The 19710-nt window shown below is 39.5% G+C and overlaps 1 protein-coding gene across 1 annotated transcript; it reads left to right on the top strand.

Annotated features, from left to right (window-relative positions):
* Positions 1 to 16800: 16800 nt before the first annotated feature.
* On the top strand, positions 16801 to 17679 carry LOC145996735 (uncharacterized). The gene has a single exon (XM_083133261.1). The coding sequence runs from the start codon at positions 16801 to 16803 to the stop codon at positions 17677 to 17679; it is 879 nt and encodes a 292-aa protein (XP_082989387.1).
* The last annotated feature ends 2031 nt before the right edge of the window (positions 17680 to 19710 follow it).

Genomic DNA, 19710 nt, shown 5'->3' with positions numbered 1-19710 from the left:
TTGTACTTTTGTTGATCGACTCGATCAAGAGGGGGGACTATGTTTGGGATAGATTAGTGTATGTATTATTATTTGTGTTATCAATGTATGAAAATTTGTATATTTTTAAGTATTCATTATACTTGTCGCCACTAGGTGGCAGGACAGTGCAGACTCTGCTTCGGAGACTGTGCAGGGCGTGGTACTTATCGGGAAATACCCGGACTGTGCGAGAGAGCAGCGAGAGACATTGCTACACGGTGGTCGACTCCATTCCAATGTAGTCCAGTGTCAGTGTACATTAAATAGTGTATATAATCAATCCAGTGTTTAAATAAGAAACGCAACACCGGTATTGATATATTCACGTCGACGAATCAATTACACGCAATCGGCCTCATTGAGAGATTTTGTTTTAGCACATATTTTTCTTAGCTTTATTTCCATCGCTTTTAGTGTGATTACTATTTGTTATAGCTAATATCAATAATAAATGGGAATAATATGCATGATGATAATTTTCTCCTTTCAAAGTAAAGTATAATTTCATATTGTTGAGCAGTGCAGCCTCGAAGTGTAAAACGCTGCAAAACAACATTGAATGGGCCCACCTTTAGCCGCGTGTAATTAACACACACACATATATTACCAGGTCGTCGTCAGCACAAAACTCCATCCTTCATTCTTTTCAATATCCCCCCACCTCCTCTCCTGGCAAGGAGGAACGAAACATGAGCCTCGTTCCTCGAAACGAGAGGAAATGATTCCAGGAATCATGATTCCGAAAAGGAACGAGTGAACGAAATCATGGTGCTGGAACGAGACGGCCGGAGTCGGACCGACCGACTTCCAGTGGAACGAAAGGAATCGAATCCACAAAAGGAAGGCCGAGTCTGCTGCCACGCACGTATCAGCAGTAAGAATTAAGCATAAAATTTGCTGCTGCCACGTAATTCGTCTCCTAAGAGGATGTTACAAATCTTAAGAACTGATTAAAAGACCAGAGAAATGCAAGTTTATGGTTAGTGGGAATGAATGTACAGGTAATTTAGAACCTTTTTCTTTAGAAAGCATTTAACGATATTATTTTAATGCTAATAGAACTTAGGCAGTGTCTGCTGCCACGTTCTTTTTCTGCTGGAACTTCAAAAGAGATGCGCGTGGCAGCAGACTCGGTCTTTGTTTTATCGTGATTTCATCATGCTATGTATGCAATTACGTCTGTAACACATACTGTGAAGTTGTAGCGATTACTTTCACAAAAATGTTTTAAGATTAGCTCCCTTAGCATTCTTCTAATAGTAAACCTAAATGCTCTCGTAATTAGGTTAGGTTCTGTTAGCATTAAAATAATATTGCTAAATGCTTTCTAAAGAAAAACGTTCTAAATTACCTGTACATTCATTCCCACTAATCACGAACTTGCATATTTATCGTCTTCATCTGTTCTTAAGACTTGTAACATCCTCTTAGCAGACGAATTACGTGGCAGGAGCAAATTAGACCCTTATTCTTACTGCTGACACGTGCGTGGCAGCAGACTCGGCCTATTTTTGTGAAAGTAATCGCTACAACTTTACAGTATGTGTTACAGACCTAATTGCATAGCATGATGAAATCACGATAAAACAAAGACCGAGTCTACTGCCACGCGCATCTTTTTTGAGGTTCCAGCAGAAAAAGAACGTGGCAGCAGACACTGCCTATAAACATTATAAGTGATTCCAGTTTTGAAAATGAGAACTTTTATTTTGTCGTATACTTTGTTCTGAGAGGAAGGGTGGAATTTGGGCTTTGGGAGTGGGAGTCTGAGGGTATTGTTTATGTAAAGTTTTCTCTGAATTTTGCCTCAACACTGCACGTAAAAGGTAAAAAAAAGGTAAAGTGTTCCCCTGTGCATAGCACCACGCCATGAAGGCGTATAGGGGGTGTGGGGGTAACGCCCCACACTTTCTTGATCTGGTTGTGAGTGGAGGTGATGTGATCAGCATCACGCCCCTACCGCCTTTACCCCCTAGGGTTTCCCCCAGGTACCCATGTTATTCGACGCTGGGTGGGCGCCGGGGCCGCTTCTAACGTTAGAAAAGTTCCCGGATTTGTACCGGCCGGGGATCGAACCCGGGACCTTTAGCATGGTAGTCAGACGCGTTACCGACTGAGTTCTCTTGGTCGCAATCGTCTTCATTGGACACTGGTTTATTCGTGTGCGAGTGCGATTGCTTGGTGGAAGGTTGTGTCCGTCTTGGACGATGAAAGAACAAGGCGCAAATGAAACGATCTGCAGCTCCAGAATATATTACAAAACGTCGTGGAGAATTATTGGCAGATGAAAAAACATCACGGAAACGAGTTAAATATTTCCGTGCGGAGTGGCAAGAAGTGACCAACAATAACTCTCAGACTCAATGGATTAAATTTTATTAAAAAGAAAAAAAACTTGGTTATTAATCTGATATTCCCCGGTTACAGAAGAAACTACTTACGGTAATAAGCAGGGGCGTGCCGTGACCTTTCGTGATAGGCAAGCGATGGGTGAATTTTTCGTTTCGGTTAAAAATTGTAACAATTTCAAATATAATATAGGCCTACACACATCCTTGTCTTCAGTTGGATGCAAGCGCAGATGTGATTCTGCGAACGTTCATGTCTTTGCACTGCATTATAAAAATTGCTCAAGTCACTCACCGTAGTCTGTATAGTTCCATCAGTGGCGTGCTCAGGATTTTCGAAAGGGAGGGGTTATGTTATTTTGATAAAAGTATGCACCAGTGAAACAGAAAGTAAAATTCGTGTGGGTATAGACCGTGTAAAAAATGTAAACATAAACATTGGTGAGGTCTTGCCCGGTCCCCCCGGAACTTCCGGTTTAGGCCAGTCCCCGTTGCTGCCAGTGCAGATTCACCGGCGTACGAAGTAAGAAATGAGCGCTTGTCTTCATCAGTTGTGCGACGATAGTCAAGAAAGATATTTGTTAAAGTTTATATATATATTCTATTATTTTGTAAATGGAAAAGTGAGGGAAAGATAATTCTATAAAACTAGTGATATTGTTATATTATAAAGTATGCATAAGTGAATCTTTGCCAACAAATCTGCAGAAGTAATGAAATGACACTTAACAAATTATAGTAAATTTATGTGCTTTCAACGTCGCCTTTCCGCGTGAGGGATTTAGAGAAAACCTATGATATGGCATGCCAACTTTCACTTGCACGAATTTACTTTACACAACAAGGTAGTTTTCAGACTGAAGCGACAAGCGATATCGGGATTTCGCATAGAAGAATTCGATCTAAAGCAAACCATTCACCAGTCACGCTTGCGCAAATAACAGGCCGGGGCAACACAATGCACGGTATTGATAAAACGACCCATTCCGAGCGACAAGCGACACCTGCAATTTGTCGTGTCGCTTTAATTCGGAAGGTGTTGTTTATTTTTGAATGTTGGTTTCCAAGAGACACGTATCACCACGAGAAAATGCACGTATCGCTTGGACTGGACTGTTGTTTTCTCAGTACCATGCACCGTGTCGCCTCGGTCTGTTGTACTCGTATGAAAGGTGAATTGTTTCCTTTAGAGTAAAGGGGCTGTTGCTTGTCGCTTCGGTGTGTAATCTCCGTGCCACTTAAAAGTGAATCATCAGTGATCAATGAAATTTTTCGAACCGAAGCGACACGACAAGCTGCACATGTCGCTCAGATTTCCAATGGCCTGAGACTTGATTTCCCATGAGCGGTAAATGCTTATTTATAAAGTAAATGGACCTGCGTCGCTTGACACTTCTGTACGAATCACTGCTTTCGCGTGTCGCTTCTGTTTGAAACCTCACTAAGAGGCGTGCTTTTCACCACAACATAATACGCAGATAAACAATCAACATGTTTCTAACAAAATGCAAGTCGTATAAATCCTTTCCGGGTACCAATCCTTTCTTCGTTCTGCTTGTATCAACAGGTTTCGTCTCTCTACGACCTTCGGAAACCTACGAAGTGATACTTGACTCAATAAATTTGTTCCCGATCGAACTGCACAACCATATGCTACACAGCTGACACCCTATTTCCTTGTAAAAGAATCTCCACTTTGCCCTTTCATATTAACGTCCATAGCACCGTAAGCGTAACAGGATGTTCGAGTGGGACCAGACGAGTGCGCATGCTCCGCAGTAGCTCCGCCTTTAACACCGTCTATTAATGTGTCTGACAAATTTACAATTCATGATGGGTTAAAACAAGGAGACGCATTATCTCCATTGCTCTTTAATTTTGCCTTAGAATATGCTGTTAGGAAGGTAAAGAAACTAACGAAGGACTAAAATTAAATGGTGTGACTCACAGTGGCGTAGCATGGACATTTCGGGTGGGAACGCCAAGTCCGAAGGAAGAGTCGGCCCTTTCTTGCTTAATAATTTACTTATGGTATTAGTCGCCACGGGTATTATTTGCCTGAAGTAAGCTGGGTTTTCAATAAAACATAATCATTGCATGTTTTAGCTAGAAAATTAGATGCCTCACTATGCCACACATGTTTTGAACTCTGGTGTTCTATACCTTTTTTTTATATCTTTCTGCATGACGCAAGTCATTAAAAACCTACCTGAATCACAAGTGCCTCTGCACAACAGTAGACGTCATTGTTGTGGGCGATCCAACTACAGATTGATTTGGTTTATTTTACTTCGCTTTTCTACCACTTTTGGTTAATTGCGAATATGAATATGAGTGATGATATTGATGAAGGGACACTGACAAAGAACACCCATGTTCACGCCGGGATTCGAACCAGGGACCTCTGTCGTCTTGGCGCACTGTGAAAAGCAGAGTGGATGATCCAAATATCGTACACTCTACTGATGTAACAGTGCCGATTAGTAATTCAGACCACTGTTTATTACATTTTGAGAATGCTGATAAACATTTTAAAATAATTTTCTCCAGAGACCATTCGATGTTAAGTTTTTTCAAATGAATACTAAACATTTCCATTCACATAATATTAAGTAGTTAGATAATAACGAAAAAATACAATAAGAAAATAATAGTTTTGCGGGTTAAGTGGTAGAGCAGCCACAGGCTGAATTTCTATCACGAGGACTTCACCAACTTACTTGACAAAAACTGTGTTGATCTTTTAGTTTCTAATACACATCGCTGTTCGTGCAATAAATTATACAATGCAGTGGCCATTAAGAAGCAGTATATTTGAGATTGGTCAAGTTACGTCAGTCAATATTGCATATTGTAAAAAATTAGCATCACACAGCACGAGTTGCATGAGCACGAAGAGCGAAGAACCGGGTAGGAATTCTGCCGCTGTGGTCTGCTTCAGAAGACAGGAAGGGTCACATGAACCAATCACGGTAGACCTCTCGTACGCCGGTGTAAGACAGCCTATTTACGCGCGTGCTGTAGAAATAGAAGCTTTCCCTCCATAAAGGCAGCAAGGAATATAGGAGTCCTGTACGCCGAACCTGCTCGGCGTCCGGCAAGGAAAGGCATTGAAAAGAGATGCTAGAACGAGTGTTGAGAGTGGAGCGTTGCAAGCGGATCACGAAAAATAGCCATTATAAAGCCATGAAGGTCAAACATATATGAAATTAGTCACGTTTTACTTTATAATCACAGCATTTAAGCATTTCTGAAATTTTAAATCTGGGAACGCCGGGCGTACGGGCGTACCATAACGCTACGCCACTGGTGACTCAGTTGTTAGCATATGCAGACGATGTAGACTTATTAGGGGATGATATAAATACAATTGAGAATAATGCTAAAATATTTTTCAAAACTGCTAAAGAGATAGGTTTGGAAGTTAACAAAGAGAAAACTAAATATATGCTTACAGGCCGAAACCAAGTGTTAGGTAATAATCAAAATCTAATTATTGATAACAACTCGTTTGAACCAGTTTCCAAATTCAAATACTTAGGAGTAATATTAACAAATGAAAATTATATAAAGAGGAAGTAAAAAGTAGGCTTAATTCAGGAAATGCATGTTACTTCTCTCTTCATAAACTTTTGTCTTCTCGTTTAATATCTAAGAAACTAAAAGTTAAAAAAAAGAGTAATTTTACCTGTAGTATTACATGGGTGTGAAACTTGGTCCCTTACATTGAAAGAGGAACATAAATTGAGAGTATTTGAAAATAAAATCCTAGGAAAATATTTGGACCTAAAAGGGATGAGGAGACAGGTGAGTGGAGAATGGTTACATAATTTAAAACTAGTGTTGCCCACGGGACGAGACGGGACAAGCTTTTGAAAATTCGAGACGAGACGAAATTGATCATGTGTCCCGAGACAAACGAATATTTTCGAGACGAGACAGCATTTCACAGCATTTCCACTAGACGAGACAGGCCAAAGTCTCGTCTCGTGGGCAACACATAATTTGTATTCATGTCCAGATATTATTAGAATAATTAAATCAAGAAGACTTAGGTGGGCAGGCCATGTGGCACGAATGGGAGAGGAAAGAGGAGTTTACAGGATTCTTGTTGGGAAACCCGATGGTAAGAGACCTGTAGGAAGGCCAAGACGAAGATGGAGGGACAACGTTGAGATGGACCTAAAGGAAATCGGTAGGGATGGAAAAGAGTATATAGATCTCGCTCAAGATAGGGACAGATGGAAGGCCTGTGTTGCTGCAGCCATGAACCTTCGTGTTTAAGAAGGCTAGAGAGTTAGTTAGTTAGTTAGTTAGGGGTTATGTATACTTTTTCTTGGTAGTCAGCCCTCATTTTGTCATATTTTCCTACCTTTGACGTTCTTTTTTAGGAATACTTGGCGAAAAGGGGATTATAACCCACATCAACCCCCCCTTGGGCACGCCACTGAGTTCCATGGTCCTAAATTTGTATTGAATAAAACGCATGGCCAACAAAATAATTTATTAAGATCATTGCTGCCACATAATCACATAATATTTTTGTACCGAGAATTTTTAAACTGCCTAATGAAAACTTTCCCATCTTTCTTAGTTGGTTTGGTTATGAACAATTCAGGACACGGTCGCTCATGGTTCACAAGCTCCAACCTTTCACGTTATGTTCTCGAACTGAGTGGTTTTGAAAGAAGGCCCATAATAATCAAGTCCTTACCTGCAACACTGCAAATCGATGGCTCGTCTGCTATGTCAACCATGGCGGAAATTTTCAATGTAGAATCATACTTTTACATCAGGTACAAAAACACTACACAAAGAACAGAAAAACACAGCACAATATCACAGTAAAAAACAACACGCATCCGCAGCACCCACGCTTCTTCCGTTTCACCCTACCTGCAGTGTTACATACCCTCCATATTTCCGAGTAACTGACTACATGACGGATATCAAGTACCGGCTGTGATTTCATTTCTTATAAATAGCATACGACTGGTGATCACTGGCTAACTTCATAATGTAATTTGTTAATTACTATAGAGTTTCAAACATGAAAATCGTACCGCGTGAGGTGGTGCTACGGACGCACAGAAATTTCTGGAAGTTAGCAACGTTGTGGCCAGTGTGGACAGGGACGGCGACAGGGGTGGGCACAGGTGGGCAAGTGCCCACCCAAAATTTCCTGTGCCCACCCGATTGCCCACCCAATCAAATTCAATAAGTACATATACTTGGGGATATGTAAATGCTTCAATAAATAAGTGTATTCTGGTGTTCATAACATGTATATTTTACTTGTGAATATCATCTATGCTAGAAATGTTCACATATTATCAACCCATAAAAAGCTATTAAAACAAAAACTGTGATCAAATTAATACTTCCATGATTAAAAGCAGGTAGTAGGCTTAGGAGACTCAAAATTATGCAGGGTATGATCAAGATTTGATCAGAATTTAGGGTGAACTTGAGGACTGCAGCTTCGGGCCTTCACTGGGAAAGATTGCTTTGAAAAGTACCACACAATGAAAAAAATAGGTACTTTGGATGTGGTAAAAAGTATAATAACAAACCACACAATGTAACTTGGCAAGAAGTTATAACTGAAACTGTGTAGAGAGGAGTGGAGTGAGGATTTCGTTCTGTAAGCTCCAGGCCTCCACATACGTATATAAATCCCGGCCTGCGTATGGTTAAAATAATCTCCAAATAAACAAATCAAAACATCATCTTAGCGTTACTTCCTCCAGCAACACATTACATTATTTCGACTTTTTAATTATTATTAGAATAATTTTATCAAGAAGACTTAGATGGGCAGGCCGTGTGACACGAATGACAGAGGAAAGAATAGTTTACAGGTTTCTTGTTGGGAAACCTGATGGTAAGCGACCCGTAAGAAAGTCAAGACGAGGAGGGATAACGTTGAGATGAACCTAAAATAAATCAGAAAGGATGGAAAAGACTGGATTGATCTTGCCCTGGATAGGGACAGATGGAAGGCTTGTGTTGCTGCAGCCATAAATCTTCGGGTTTAAGTATGCTAGAGTGTATAATATAGTTTTAATTAGCTCTGCATTGAAATTCCAGAAGTGTGCTTTCTTTTTTATTTCATTACAATTTTTATATACCTGTCATCTTCAAATATCAATATGGTATGCGAAATATCAACTTTATATTTGTTCTACTAATAAGAAAGAATCACAATATTCACTACAATACCGAAGTGAATAAATTTTAATAAACCAGTTATGTATGGAAAAAGCTACAGAATTGGTAATGACTGGCTTATCCTATTTAGAAATCCTCGTTCCACACATAAATGTTGCCACATGAATCAGCCGAAAAAGTCAACAGAATCTGTAGATGCAGCTGAAGTAAAGAAAAGAAAGTTATGTCACAAAGTACCCAGAAGACTGTTTTGTTACTTTATTTTTAAGCCCACTTTTATGCTCAGATAGGCTAATCGGGACTAAACCTACAGTTTAACGTGTAGTCTGAACCAGTGTGCATTGTGCTTCCACCAGAGGAAGGGGGAGGCGAACACAGGGCCTCTTCATTATAATGCGACAGCGATATGCCATTGGGGAAAAATATACAGAAAGAACTCGCACCAAACGTGTCATTTTATCACCACAGAAGATGCGTTCATTTTAAGAGGGGGATTGCCTGAGACAAATATTTGAGACTTTCGGAAAACAACGTCATTGTTCACGGAATTAGCTGCCTTGATCCACTAATGAAACGCTGTGCAAATAAAACTACCACCTCAACTTTCTAAGAGGTATGAACTAATGAAACTCCATTTTTGGAAGAGTAAGTTGTGGTTGATTTGCTATATTTTAAGTCATTTTTCTGCTAATTTTGATAATGACTACGATAAGATTCATGAAAGCAACGAAGGGGCGTAAACAAACACATGCCGACACTCAAAATACAAACCCTCATGAATTCATAAATTATTACTTTGACAGTGCTTCCAGGTGCCAGGGACTCGTTGCCCTGAACGAATAAAGTTTCCAGGGTATGTTGCACAGGATAGAGGTTGACATTCTAGTGTGTTCGAAATGGTCACGCCATACAGCCCAAGTCATCTATGAAAAATTGATGAATTATTACTGGTACAGTGATCAACTTCGATTAATTCCTTGGGTCCTAAATCACTTTTTTACCTCAAAAAATATGCATATGTAGCCATACGTGTATTGCTTCTCCCGCATTAGTAACATGACAGTTCAGAAAACGAATAGCAACTTAGTTAATAATCTCTTCAATTCTGAACATATTTTTCAATCTTACTTGTTTGTTACTTATGAGTGATATTTTGTCAAAGTAGCCTTTCATTAGCCTAGGAATGGACAATGAACAAAGAATTGGTTTTCCATGTGTGTTTTAAACCATTCCTAATAAGACGTTCATTTTAATCCAAACATTCAGTGGCGGCGATTAGGAGGAGCGTGAAGTGGGGGATGCAGTTCGCCCGCCACATTTTGTCCCCGCACTATGGCCTCTTTATGCTAAGCCTTTCGTACCAAGAAAAGTTTATTGTCCTTGCCCCTCAAACGTTGGCACCCAATCGCCGCTACTACAAACATTCAGATAGATTTGTCAGTTGTACAAACCCTGTAAGGTAGGAAAAGTGACCCCCAAGAAGTAAGAAAACTCTTTCAGTCAAAAACTCATACGATGAAAAATGCTCAGGAACATGCATTTAAATTACGAGAAACTTCACGATTGTCTACCATCGCACTTTCTATCACTGTCCCCGAATACATAAAATCAAGTATGTGCCTTGTATTTGCAACACAACCTAATTCACATTTATTTCACTGTATTAACATGCATGAAAGAATGTGATTAGAATGTATGGCTGGGGTATGGCTGTGCATGGGTAAACACTTCTTTGAAATAATTGTGTCCATTAGAGACAAAGCGCAAGGAAATGGAACAAGATGCGAGAATAGATTAAACAAAATAAAGAGGAAAGAAAGGAAAGGGAAAAGAAGTAAGAGGAAAATAGGGAGTGTAAGAGAGAGGGGGGATACATACGTATTATATACTATATATGGTCTTACATTTATACTGCCCACCCTAATCTATCAATATGGAGCTTCTGCCCACCTGGTCGAAAATTTCTGGCGCCGCCCCTGAGTGTGGACGAATTCTTTCCAACACCCTTGCCAAAGACAGATGCGGGCTTGGTGTCGTTTGCCCTCGGTCTTTTTTCGTCGTGAACGGGGATCGACAGTGATCATGCAAGAACTGCATAAGTCACTCGAAAAGCGGGGAGAAAGGCGAGCAGTCCTTTTCTTCTAATGCGGTCAGTCGTGCCGCATCGCCCAGCGTCGACAATGGTGCAGCCGGTTTATGTTTCAAGCCAATAGAACAGGAAATAGGGGAAATGAAAATTCTGTAATGTAAATATCTTATAAAATAAATTCCATTCTAAGGTGTATAAAGGCATTGGAAAACACGGACTTAAGATATCAAAAGTGTTTTAAAAAACAACGCAAGCGGCGCTTGCCCCGCCTTTGCTTACCGCACGCTTCTGGCAATAAGTTCATGTAGCATTGTCTAACATCTGGAAGGTGTTTTGTGTGATGTGGGAATGTTTCATAGCGGAAATTCAACCATTGACTCATAACAATGCTCATAGCTCCACGAACTATTTCCGGTAAGGTTAGGTTAGGTAGGGTCACGTATAGGTTACAATAGTTAAAAATTGGTTTCGAAAAAAATATGCGTAGCCCCACACACCATTCTCGCATAGCCCCACAAACCATTTGCGGAAACGTACGTTCTTCAGTTACAAAAACAGCTTTTTTTAAAAAAAAAAATTGCAATTACTTTGATAAAAAAAACGTGAATACACGTTAAAGAATGTTCCGCGAAGCAGATAGGTAAGAACAAATGTCAAAAAAATGACAAAACGAAGAAGTTATAGGTGTCCGGGGAATATCAGATTTTTACCCTATATTTTTTTAAAAAAATAAAACGTGTATACACATGCGCCGAATTTAAAAAAATTGATGGGGAGGCAAAAATGTGATTTTCCTCACAAACTTAATATCTAAAGAAAGTGACGTTTCATCTGCGCCTTACTAGAATATTTTTAATTTTCTTCTGATGGTGTGATGAAGACAAGGGGTATTGGCCTCCTTAAATGCAATCTCTGTGTGTTTTGCTTTTTACTTAAGAAATCTTCAGTTTCCAACTTTAACGTAGTTTTAGCTTTCATCTCAAAACGAAAAAAAATGGTTTGGTTTAGCAATAAAATCTATATCTTCCAAAAAAAAAACTTTATTTAAAGTTATTGATTTTTTGCAGGCCGGTAGCCAGAATTGATCTCCGGGGGGGGGGGGGGGGGCTGACAGCTTATCAGGAGGCTTTGTAAATCAAGTTAATTTTTCAAAAGTTTAACAGTGTTAAATGAAGGTAAATTATGTGTGTGGGGGGAGGGGGTCATTAAGTTACATAAAATTTAGAAATATTACACAAATACTACATTTTCTATATCATTTAAAATATATCACTTGAAGTGTTAATTGGCTGCTACTGAAATCATCCCTTACTGCACATTCCATACTACGTTTGATGATATAGATATTTATATTGCACAAGAAAAGATGGACAATGTTCAATCATAGGGCCTACCGTACATTCCACTCCCCTCCCGAAACATTAAAACTCCCCTTCGTTCCCAAAACTTGGGAGCTGTTAAACATTGACGCAGATGCGGAGGGAATTTGCATAGTTACATCAAAGTCGCAGATTTCTGTATAAATGGGAGGTCGCAACAGGGGCAACGAAGGTACAGATAAAGAAGCTCCCCTGTGAAGAAACTTTCTGAGGTCTAGAGAAGAGAATCTCCTAAATACTTGCCGCTACTTAAGACTTCTTCTTATAAATAAGATGAACTAATGTAATAGCTGCTGTTCATGTTCCCTGAATTTATCCTTCATCAAATTTGTGAGGGAAATAATATCGGCTGTCTACATTTTCACTTTTCACTGCAAAAAATTACAGAAAATAGTTTTACTTAATGTCAAGGGGGTTGACCTCAGTGCCAGGGGGGCTCAGCCCACCCTGGCCCCTGCCTGGCTACGGGCCTGTATTGTTTATTGATTTGGTTTATTTTACTTCACTTTTCTGCCACTTTTGGCTAATTGCAAAGATGGGGATAAGTGATGATATGATGAAGTTTATGAATGGACACTCACAAACAGCCATGCCCAGGCTGGGATTTGAACCTGGGACCACTGGCGTCGTAGCATTTAAAAGTTAAATTGTTTAACATTTTATACATACATACGAACATGGGTCAACCAGGATTTTCTCTATTACAAGTTTAGTATGTGACACTTATAACTGTTTATGTTTAACCCATATGATTTATTTGTATTTTTGTGTTTGCATTTTGTTATTTTCATTGTAATCCTACTCCATTTGTAATATTTAGTATTGTATGACGTTTTCCACACCCATGGATATGGGTCTACGGAAATAAAGAATTTATTATTATATTATTATTTCTTTAGATGAAGGGAAAAAATGGGAGAAAAGGGAAATTTTACCCCTTGCAAAGGGAAATTGTGCTTACAGATTGTGGCAAGAATGCATGACCGTAGTGATGGGCAGAATCGTTCAGTAAGTTGATCCGGATCACGCAGATCGGGTCACCAAACTGATTCGTTCATTCGACTCGTTCATTTCGTTCATCTCGTTCACGGGTCTCAATGACCCACGGTTCCCTTGTGAACGACTGAGCCATAGAGATCCGTGAAGGAGTGTGTTTTTGGAGCTTAGCGGATCTCTCGGTCAGCGTGAACGAAGGATCCGCAATGCAAAACGAACGAAAGAGGCTCTCAGCTGGTAAAGAAACCTTTCACGCGCACTTCGCTTGTTTCTCGGAAAGAAGAGGCGAGGCAGTAGTACATGAAGGAACAGCTTTGGTGGATGTGACTACAATGGAAATACATTCATCCTTTTGCCTTTAATCGAGAGTTATAACATGTTAATAATATTTTTTGGCCTCTGTTATAAATAAAAACGTGAACCTACTCCCGTGCCACGAACTCATATAGAGTTCCACACACACACATTCTCGATCTCGGTGAGGTGAAGTGATCAGCATTATGCTCCACGCTTATCCCAAGGCATATCAGAGGTTAGGTGAGCCCCAACTTTATGCAGGGACGTGGCCGGGGAAAAAATCTAAGCCGTTATATCACCTTTCCCGAGAATCGAGCCCGGCTCTCCCGCGTGTCATATTATACCTTCGGTTTTCGTAATCCCAACACAAAAAGGTACGAACTGTTATAAACTAAATGTAAATATGAGCTGCTGGCTGTTTTCAAGGGCAGAAGGGACAGTGTTTCGGTGCGTTCATAGTTAGGGTTACCAGATCGCTGTAAGGGAAATGTAGGACATGCTGTCCCAAAATGTAGGACATTAAGTAAAAATGTAGGACACAAAACGTTCTCAATAAATAATACAGATTTCTATAGAGCACGTTAGAAAGTAGTTGAAGAATGACACTTTTCAGTTTTAAAAAAATGAATTCTTAATGAATTTTTAAATGCAAAATTTCAAGACTTGCACCTCTTACTACATGATTTAAGTGGTACTTCTCTGAGGAGACAATTTTTATCAAAATTTCAGGTTTAGTCAAACTATATTTATGTTAGAGTGGACAATCAAACTCTTTGAAATCATAGAAACCAGTAACAGACATTTTACAGACTGTATGAAAAAATAATTTCTCTCGTTAGTCTGTTGGTCTTAATAAAAGTATTGTCTGAACATTTCAATTATGACCTGTAATGTTAAACAAATATTCAGCAATTACCGTAATTTAAAATTCGAGAAGTTTCATTAGTCTTGAGTTTAATAACAGGGTGTCTATTAAAATAACACATCCAGAATTCTTGACTTTTTCTGGACTTTTCTAGACCTTTTTCCCGTCTTTCGTAACGTTTATTTATCCGACCCCTACTTAGGTAAAATCGGAAATTAGTAATTAAGAAAATAAATGTTTGTTTATTGAAAAGGCCTACCCAAGGGCCAGTTAAGATGAAAACTGAAGCTGAATTTAAGAAGAGAATTAGATCTGCTTTCTCGTATTAATGTATCCTGAACTGTGTTTGACAGACGAGCAAGGCTCTGGCGTCTGGACTCAAGCCAGTATAATCTTATGTGGGGCTTGTGTCGGTCGTCCCTATATGTTTGTGACTGTCCCTTCATCCATCTTACCTTACCGTCATTCATTATCATTTTCGCGATTAACCAAAGGGACAGAAAAAAGTTAAGTAACATAAACTAAATCAACCAATCAGTCATTATGATAGCAAAATTTCTTGACCACAAGAATAATTTATTGCCTTTGTATTGACTTCTTGACGTATTTGTTGATTTCTTTACTTTTTCTTCACTACCATGACTTTCTTGACTGGTAGACACCCTGAATAACTTCGTTCTCTATAACCCTCCTTTACAATCAAATTATATTGAATAAGAATGGCAACACCTTGTTCCGTCACTATAATCCCTAAGGCAAGAGATTCTGCTCAGGCATTGAACAGTGACGTTATCAGAAACTGGTCCCAAAAATTTGTTCATTAAGTGCTTCCGTTTTTTCGTATTTTTAATAGCAGGACAAACTTTTTTCTTTTTGGGCAATGACTGAATCAAAATAAATTTCACCATTGAGTTTGGAAGCGCAGTCCACAGACTTGTAACATGCATGATTTTTTTCTGTTACATACTTTCCTAATAAATATTATGTAACGCTCAAAATGTAGGACATTTATGATATTTTTCAAATTCCTCCCGGACGCCGGACATAAGGCTAAAATGTAGGACATGTCCGGGAAAATCCGGACGTCTGGTAACCCTATTCATAGTTTACAATAAAGAGCTATTATTTGTGAATGTATTTTTAAAACTTTCGGTCGGCAAATTGTCCTTTTTTGTAGATGGGAAAGAACAAAATATCTTGCCCACATCTTAATGATATGTTTGACAACCTCTCTCGCTCTCTCTTTGGTAATTAACAAGGTTCTTGAAATTCTAAACAAATAATAATAGAGATTAAAAAACGAGTCAAGATCCACCTTTTGGCTTAATTTTCTTCAAGATTCACAATGTTTTAAAGCAGCTGAACGTCATCTTAAAAGTTTCTGAACTCTGTTTCCTTTCTGTAATGACTACGAGTACAGTACAATCTAAGAGTAATTTATAAACTGAAAACTTTTACAATTTTAATGGAAAAATAATGGCTTTTTTTAAACGAATTTAAAGAAGCACCGGTAACCAACAATACACATTTTATGCAAAAGCGAGAAATGTAGAAATTGGTGGTGCACAACAATCTACCAACAATCAAAATCACATATTGTTTGAAATTCTATATACGTCATGATTAACACAATTGCCAAGAAAACCGATGTAAAGTAGGTAAACATTATTTTACGCGAATTTAATTTATTCCAATGGCATGCACAAAATAAAACTTTTCTTCCAAAACAAATAACACGGACAAGCATAAACATTAGTTTTTTTGTGGAATAACGTTAACATGTTTGCCTTGGTTCTCCGTCAGGTCATAGTTTGCTTTTTCCATCCCGTTTTCTTTTTGCCTCTGAATGCCAGGCAACCTGTTAAAAAATGCTTCCGTCCAAAGAATGGACTTGGGAAATTCTATTTTTGTCTTTTCTGTCGAAAGTCAGGGATGTCACGTGAGCCGCTGAACCAATCGGCTTTGACCAGTTGCCTTGGTGAGGGGAAGTTCTCGTGGTATTCTGCGTTGCCAAGTGTATGCCTGACAGCAAAAGTTCGGGGTTAGTGTACGGTTTGTTTGTGCTTTTTTTTGTATCTGTGATTTTTATACTGAATTACAATGGATGAGCCTATCGCAAATACACAGGCGAAATCGGAAGAAAAAAAAGTTGTCGGGGGTGGTATTCCTCTGCGTGGCCAGACCCGTGAATTAGTATGTGCAGTGCGAGATTATTTTGAAAAAGAAAGAGAAAATAATGGCCCTTTGCTTCCTTTTAAAAAGTGATTGGGAGAACAGCAGCGGCTCTGGGAATTAGCAGAACTACCGTGATGTCCATCGGGAAGGAAAAATCCCGCTTAATGGAGACAGACGTGGCAGCCACAATGTCCACTCCAGGTAAGAAACGACCACGGGACAAACCTGTCACCAAACTGGACGTGTTTCAGGAGGACGCAATCCGGCAGCATATTTATCGGTATTACGCCAAGAAAGAGCGCCCTACCCTTGGGAAACTAGTGAAATCGTTAAGAGAGGAGGAGTTGTTCAGTGGCGGTAAAACTTCATTGGGGTGGTGCTGGATAACTTAGGGTTTCGCTGGGGGAAGTACACCGGACGAACTATTTTGATGGAGAGGGAAGACATCGTTGCCTCCCGATGTCGTTCTTGAGGGCAGTGCGAAATATAAATTTCGAAGACATTGTGTGGGTGGATGAAACCTGGGTTAACGCAGGTCATTCGACCCAGCGAGGATGGACTGACGACACCACGAAAGGCACGATGCCAGCTCCTACAGGAAAAGGGGAAAGACTGATTTTGTGTCATGCTGGCACTTGCGAGGGGTTCATTCCCAATTCTACATTATTGTTTAGATCTAAGAAATCGGGCGATTATCACGAAGACATGGACCACGCTCGGTTTTTCAAGTGGTTTGAGGAATCGCTCATCCCTAACTTAGCAAGGCCGTGTGTCATCGTGATGGATAATGCTCCGTACCATACGGTGCAAATAGATAAACCCCCAACAATGGCCACAAAAAAAGATGAAATTATTCAGTGGCTTTTGCGCCATGACATCCCGGCTTCCCACGAATTGAAGAAAGCGGAACTGATCGAGCTTGGTAACATAAACAAGCCACGGTTCCCGCAATATTACGTGGATGAGCTTGCGAAAAGAAGTGGTCACCAAGTGTTAAGACTGCCACCCTATCATTGCCACTTTAATGCGATCGAACTCATTTGGGCGCAAGTGAAGGGACATGTGGCCAGAAAAAACAAAACTTTTAAAATCAATGATGTGACAATTCTCACACAATTCTCTCTTGTCAATGTGTCCGCAGATGACTGGAAGAAAGCCGTCCAATATACCAGAAAAGTAATAAATGACGCGTGGTTAAAGGAAGGGCTTCCTGAGGAAAATGTGGACGAACTTATAATACGTCTTGGCGGAGACGAAGATGAAGATGAGGAATCTGATGAATACAATTTCGTCGAAATGATGGAAGACTGTGGAGTATTTCCCCTTGAGAACAAATAAGGTACGTTTCATATTTTCATAGTGATTGGTATTTGTATGTGTGTGTTTTTGTTCGATTTATAAGAAATCCTTTGGAAAAGGATTTTGAGCAAAATTTACATTCTTTACTACTTTTGTTAAATAATACTACATAAATGAAATATTCGATTATAAAGAACGTGTAATATCTCGAGTGTTATAACGTCTTTTTTATGCTTTTAGTTGAAACTTTCGAATTTCTCAAAATTTCGGGAGGGAACTGCAGCCCCATGAGACCCCCCCCCGACCCGACCACCCATTCTATATTGCGTAAATTCTGAATTCAACCTAAATTTAAGGATGTTACTAAACATGCTGTAGTTACTCTTGTGGGGATATCAGTAAAACACAATGTTCGTTCACGTCCAATCAATTTACAATTCATTGTTTGATATCGCTGTGTAGACAACAATGAAATTAATATAAACTATAAAGGATGGATAATGTTGAGTAATCGGAACTCGATGTGCAATTTTAACTGGGGAGCGAAACGAAATATGCCACCACAAGTAACTGGACCCTAAACCTTGATTGCAGTGAGATATAGTTCATACGAACAGTATCCACAATACCCTAGAAAGAATTCTGACCTTCCAAAATAATTTCGAGATTTCAACTCGTCCCCCCCCCCCTTTCCACGAGCACCCCCAAAAGGGCCAAGCACGGCGAAGCCGGTTGCCGCAGTGTAGCAAGCGAAGGCGTGGGTCTCCGCCTCCCTGCCTCTGCCTGAAATGCGAGCGAGCGAAGGGTGCATGTTGACAGGAAAAGATGTCCTGTACCACTGGACAAAAAAAATCAGTCTCAGACGTTTGGCAACACCGCTTTTCCCGCCTTCCCACTAGCACAACTGAAGATGAAAAGTCAGGGTTTCCTCAAGTCCAAACCAGGGTTGGCATGTTTAAAACAAAAGTGTTTAAAACACTTTGTTTTAAACGTTTAAAACACACGGCTTTGTTTTTTTTACGAATGTTTTAAACGTTTAAAACAATGTGTTTTAAACATGTTTTTTTTAGAAGTGTTTAAAACACATTTTGGTACTTGATATTTTATAGTCTGTGATATTTTTTTTGTTTGGCAACCCTGTCCTTTCATTGAATCAGTGTTAATTAATCCGTGCTTTACGGGTCTCACTTATCGCACAACACTTGAGCAACCTATGTTCTGACATCACGGGAGACAGCTTTTTAATTTTGGCCGAGTTTGCTGCCACGCGCGTGTCAGCAGTAAGAATAAGCGTCAAATTTGCTCCTGCCACGTAATTCGTCTGCTAAGAGGATGTTACAAATCTTAAGAACAGATGAAGACGATAAAAATGCAAGTATATGACTAGTGGGAATCAATGTACAGTGGGATCCATGAGTATTACCGTGCAAATTGTCCATGACTATTTTCATTAATTTTTCTCTTGTATCCTATGTGTTTTTAAGCGACAGATTTTTATGTATGCTGGTGCAGAAGTTGTCAACAGTTTGTTTTGAGTTTTCTTTAAGTTCTTGAAGCTCTTATTGGGTCAAATAAAGAGCACGAACATGGTGATGGACAATTTGCAGGGTAATACTCATGGATCCCACTGTACAGGTAATTTAGAACCCTTTTCTTAGAAAGCATTTAGTTATATTATTTTAATGCTAACAGAACCTAACCTAACTACGAGAGCATTTAGGTTTATTATTAGAAGAATGCTAAGGGACCTAATCTTTAAACATTTTTGTGTAATTAATTGCTAAAACTTCACAGTATGTGTTACGGACGTAATTGCATACATAGCATGATGAAATCACGATAAAACAGTCTGCTGCCACGCGCATGTCTCTTTGAGGTTACAGCAGAAAAAAAACGTGGCAGCAGACACTACCTTTAATTTTGGCTAAATGCCTACGTTGTTAGGTTAGGCACAAGGTAGCAACACTGTTGTGCGACAAGAAGGGCCCGTGCTTTACTGTAGAAATCGAAACTTCTCAGTTCTTTGTTTCGTACCGTTCTGTAAGTTTGAGACTGGTGGAAGTATCTGAA

Source organism: Lepisma saccharinum, chromosome 13 (assembly GCF_977018435.1).
Source record: "Lepisma saccharinum chromosome 13, izLepSacc3.1, whole genome shotgun sequence".
NCBI lineage: Eukaryota > Metazoa > Arthropoda > Insecta > Zygentoma > Lepismatidae > Lepisma > Lepisma saccharinum.
This window is presented reverse-complemented; position numbering and strand designations above follow the sequence as displayed.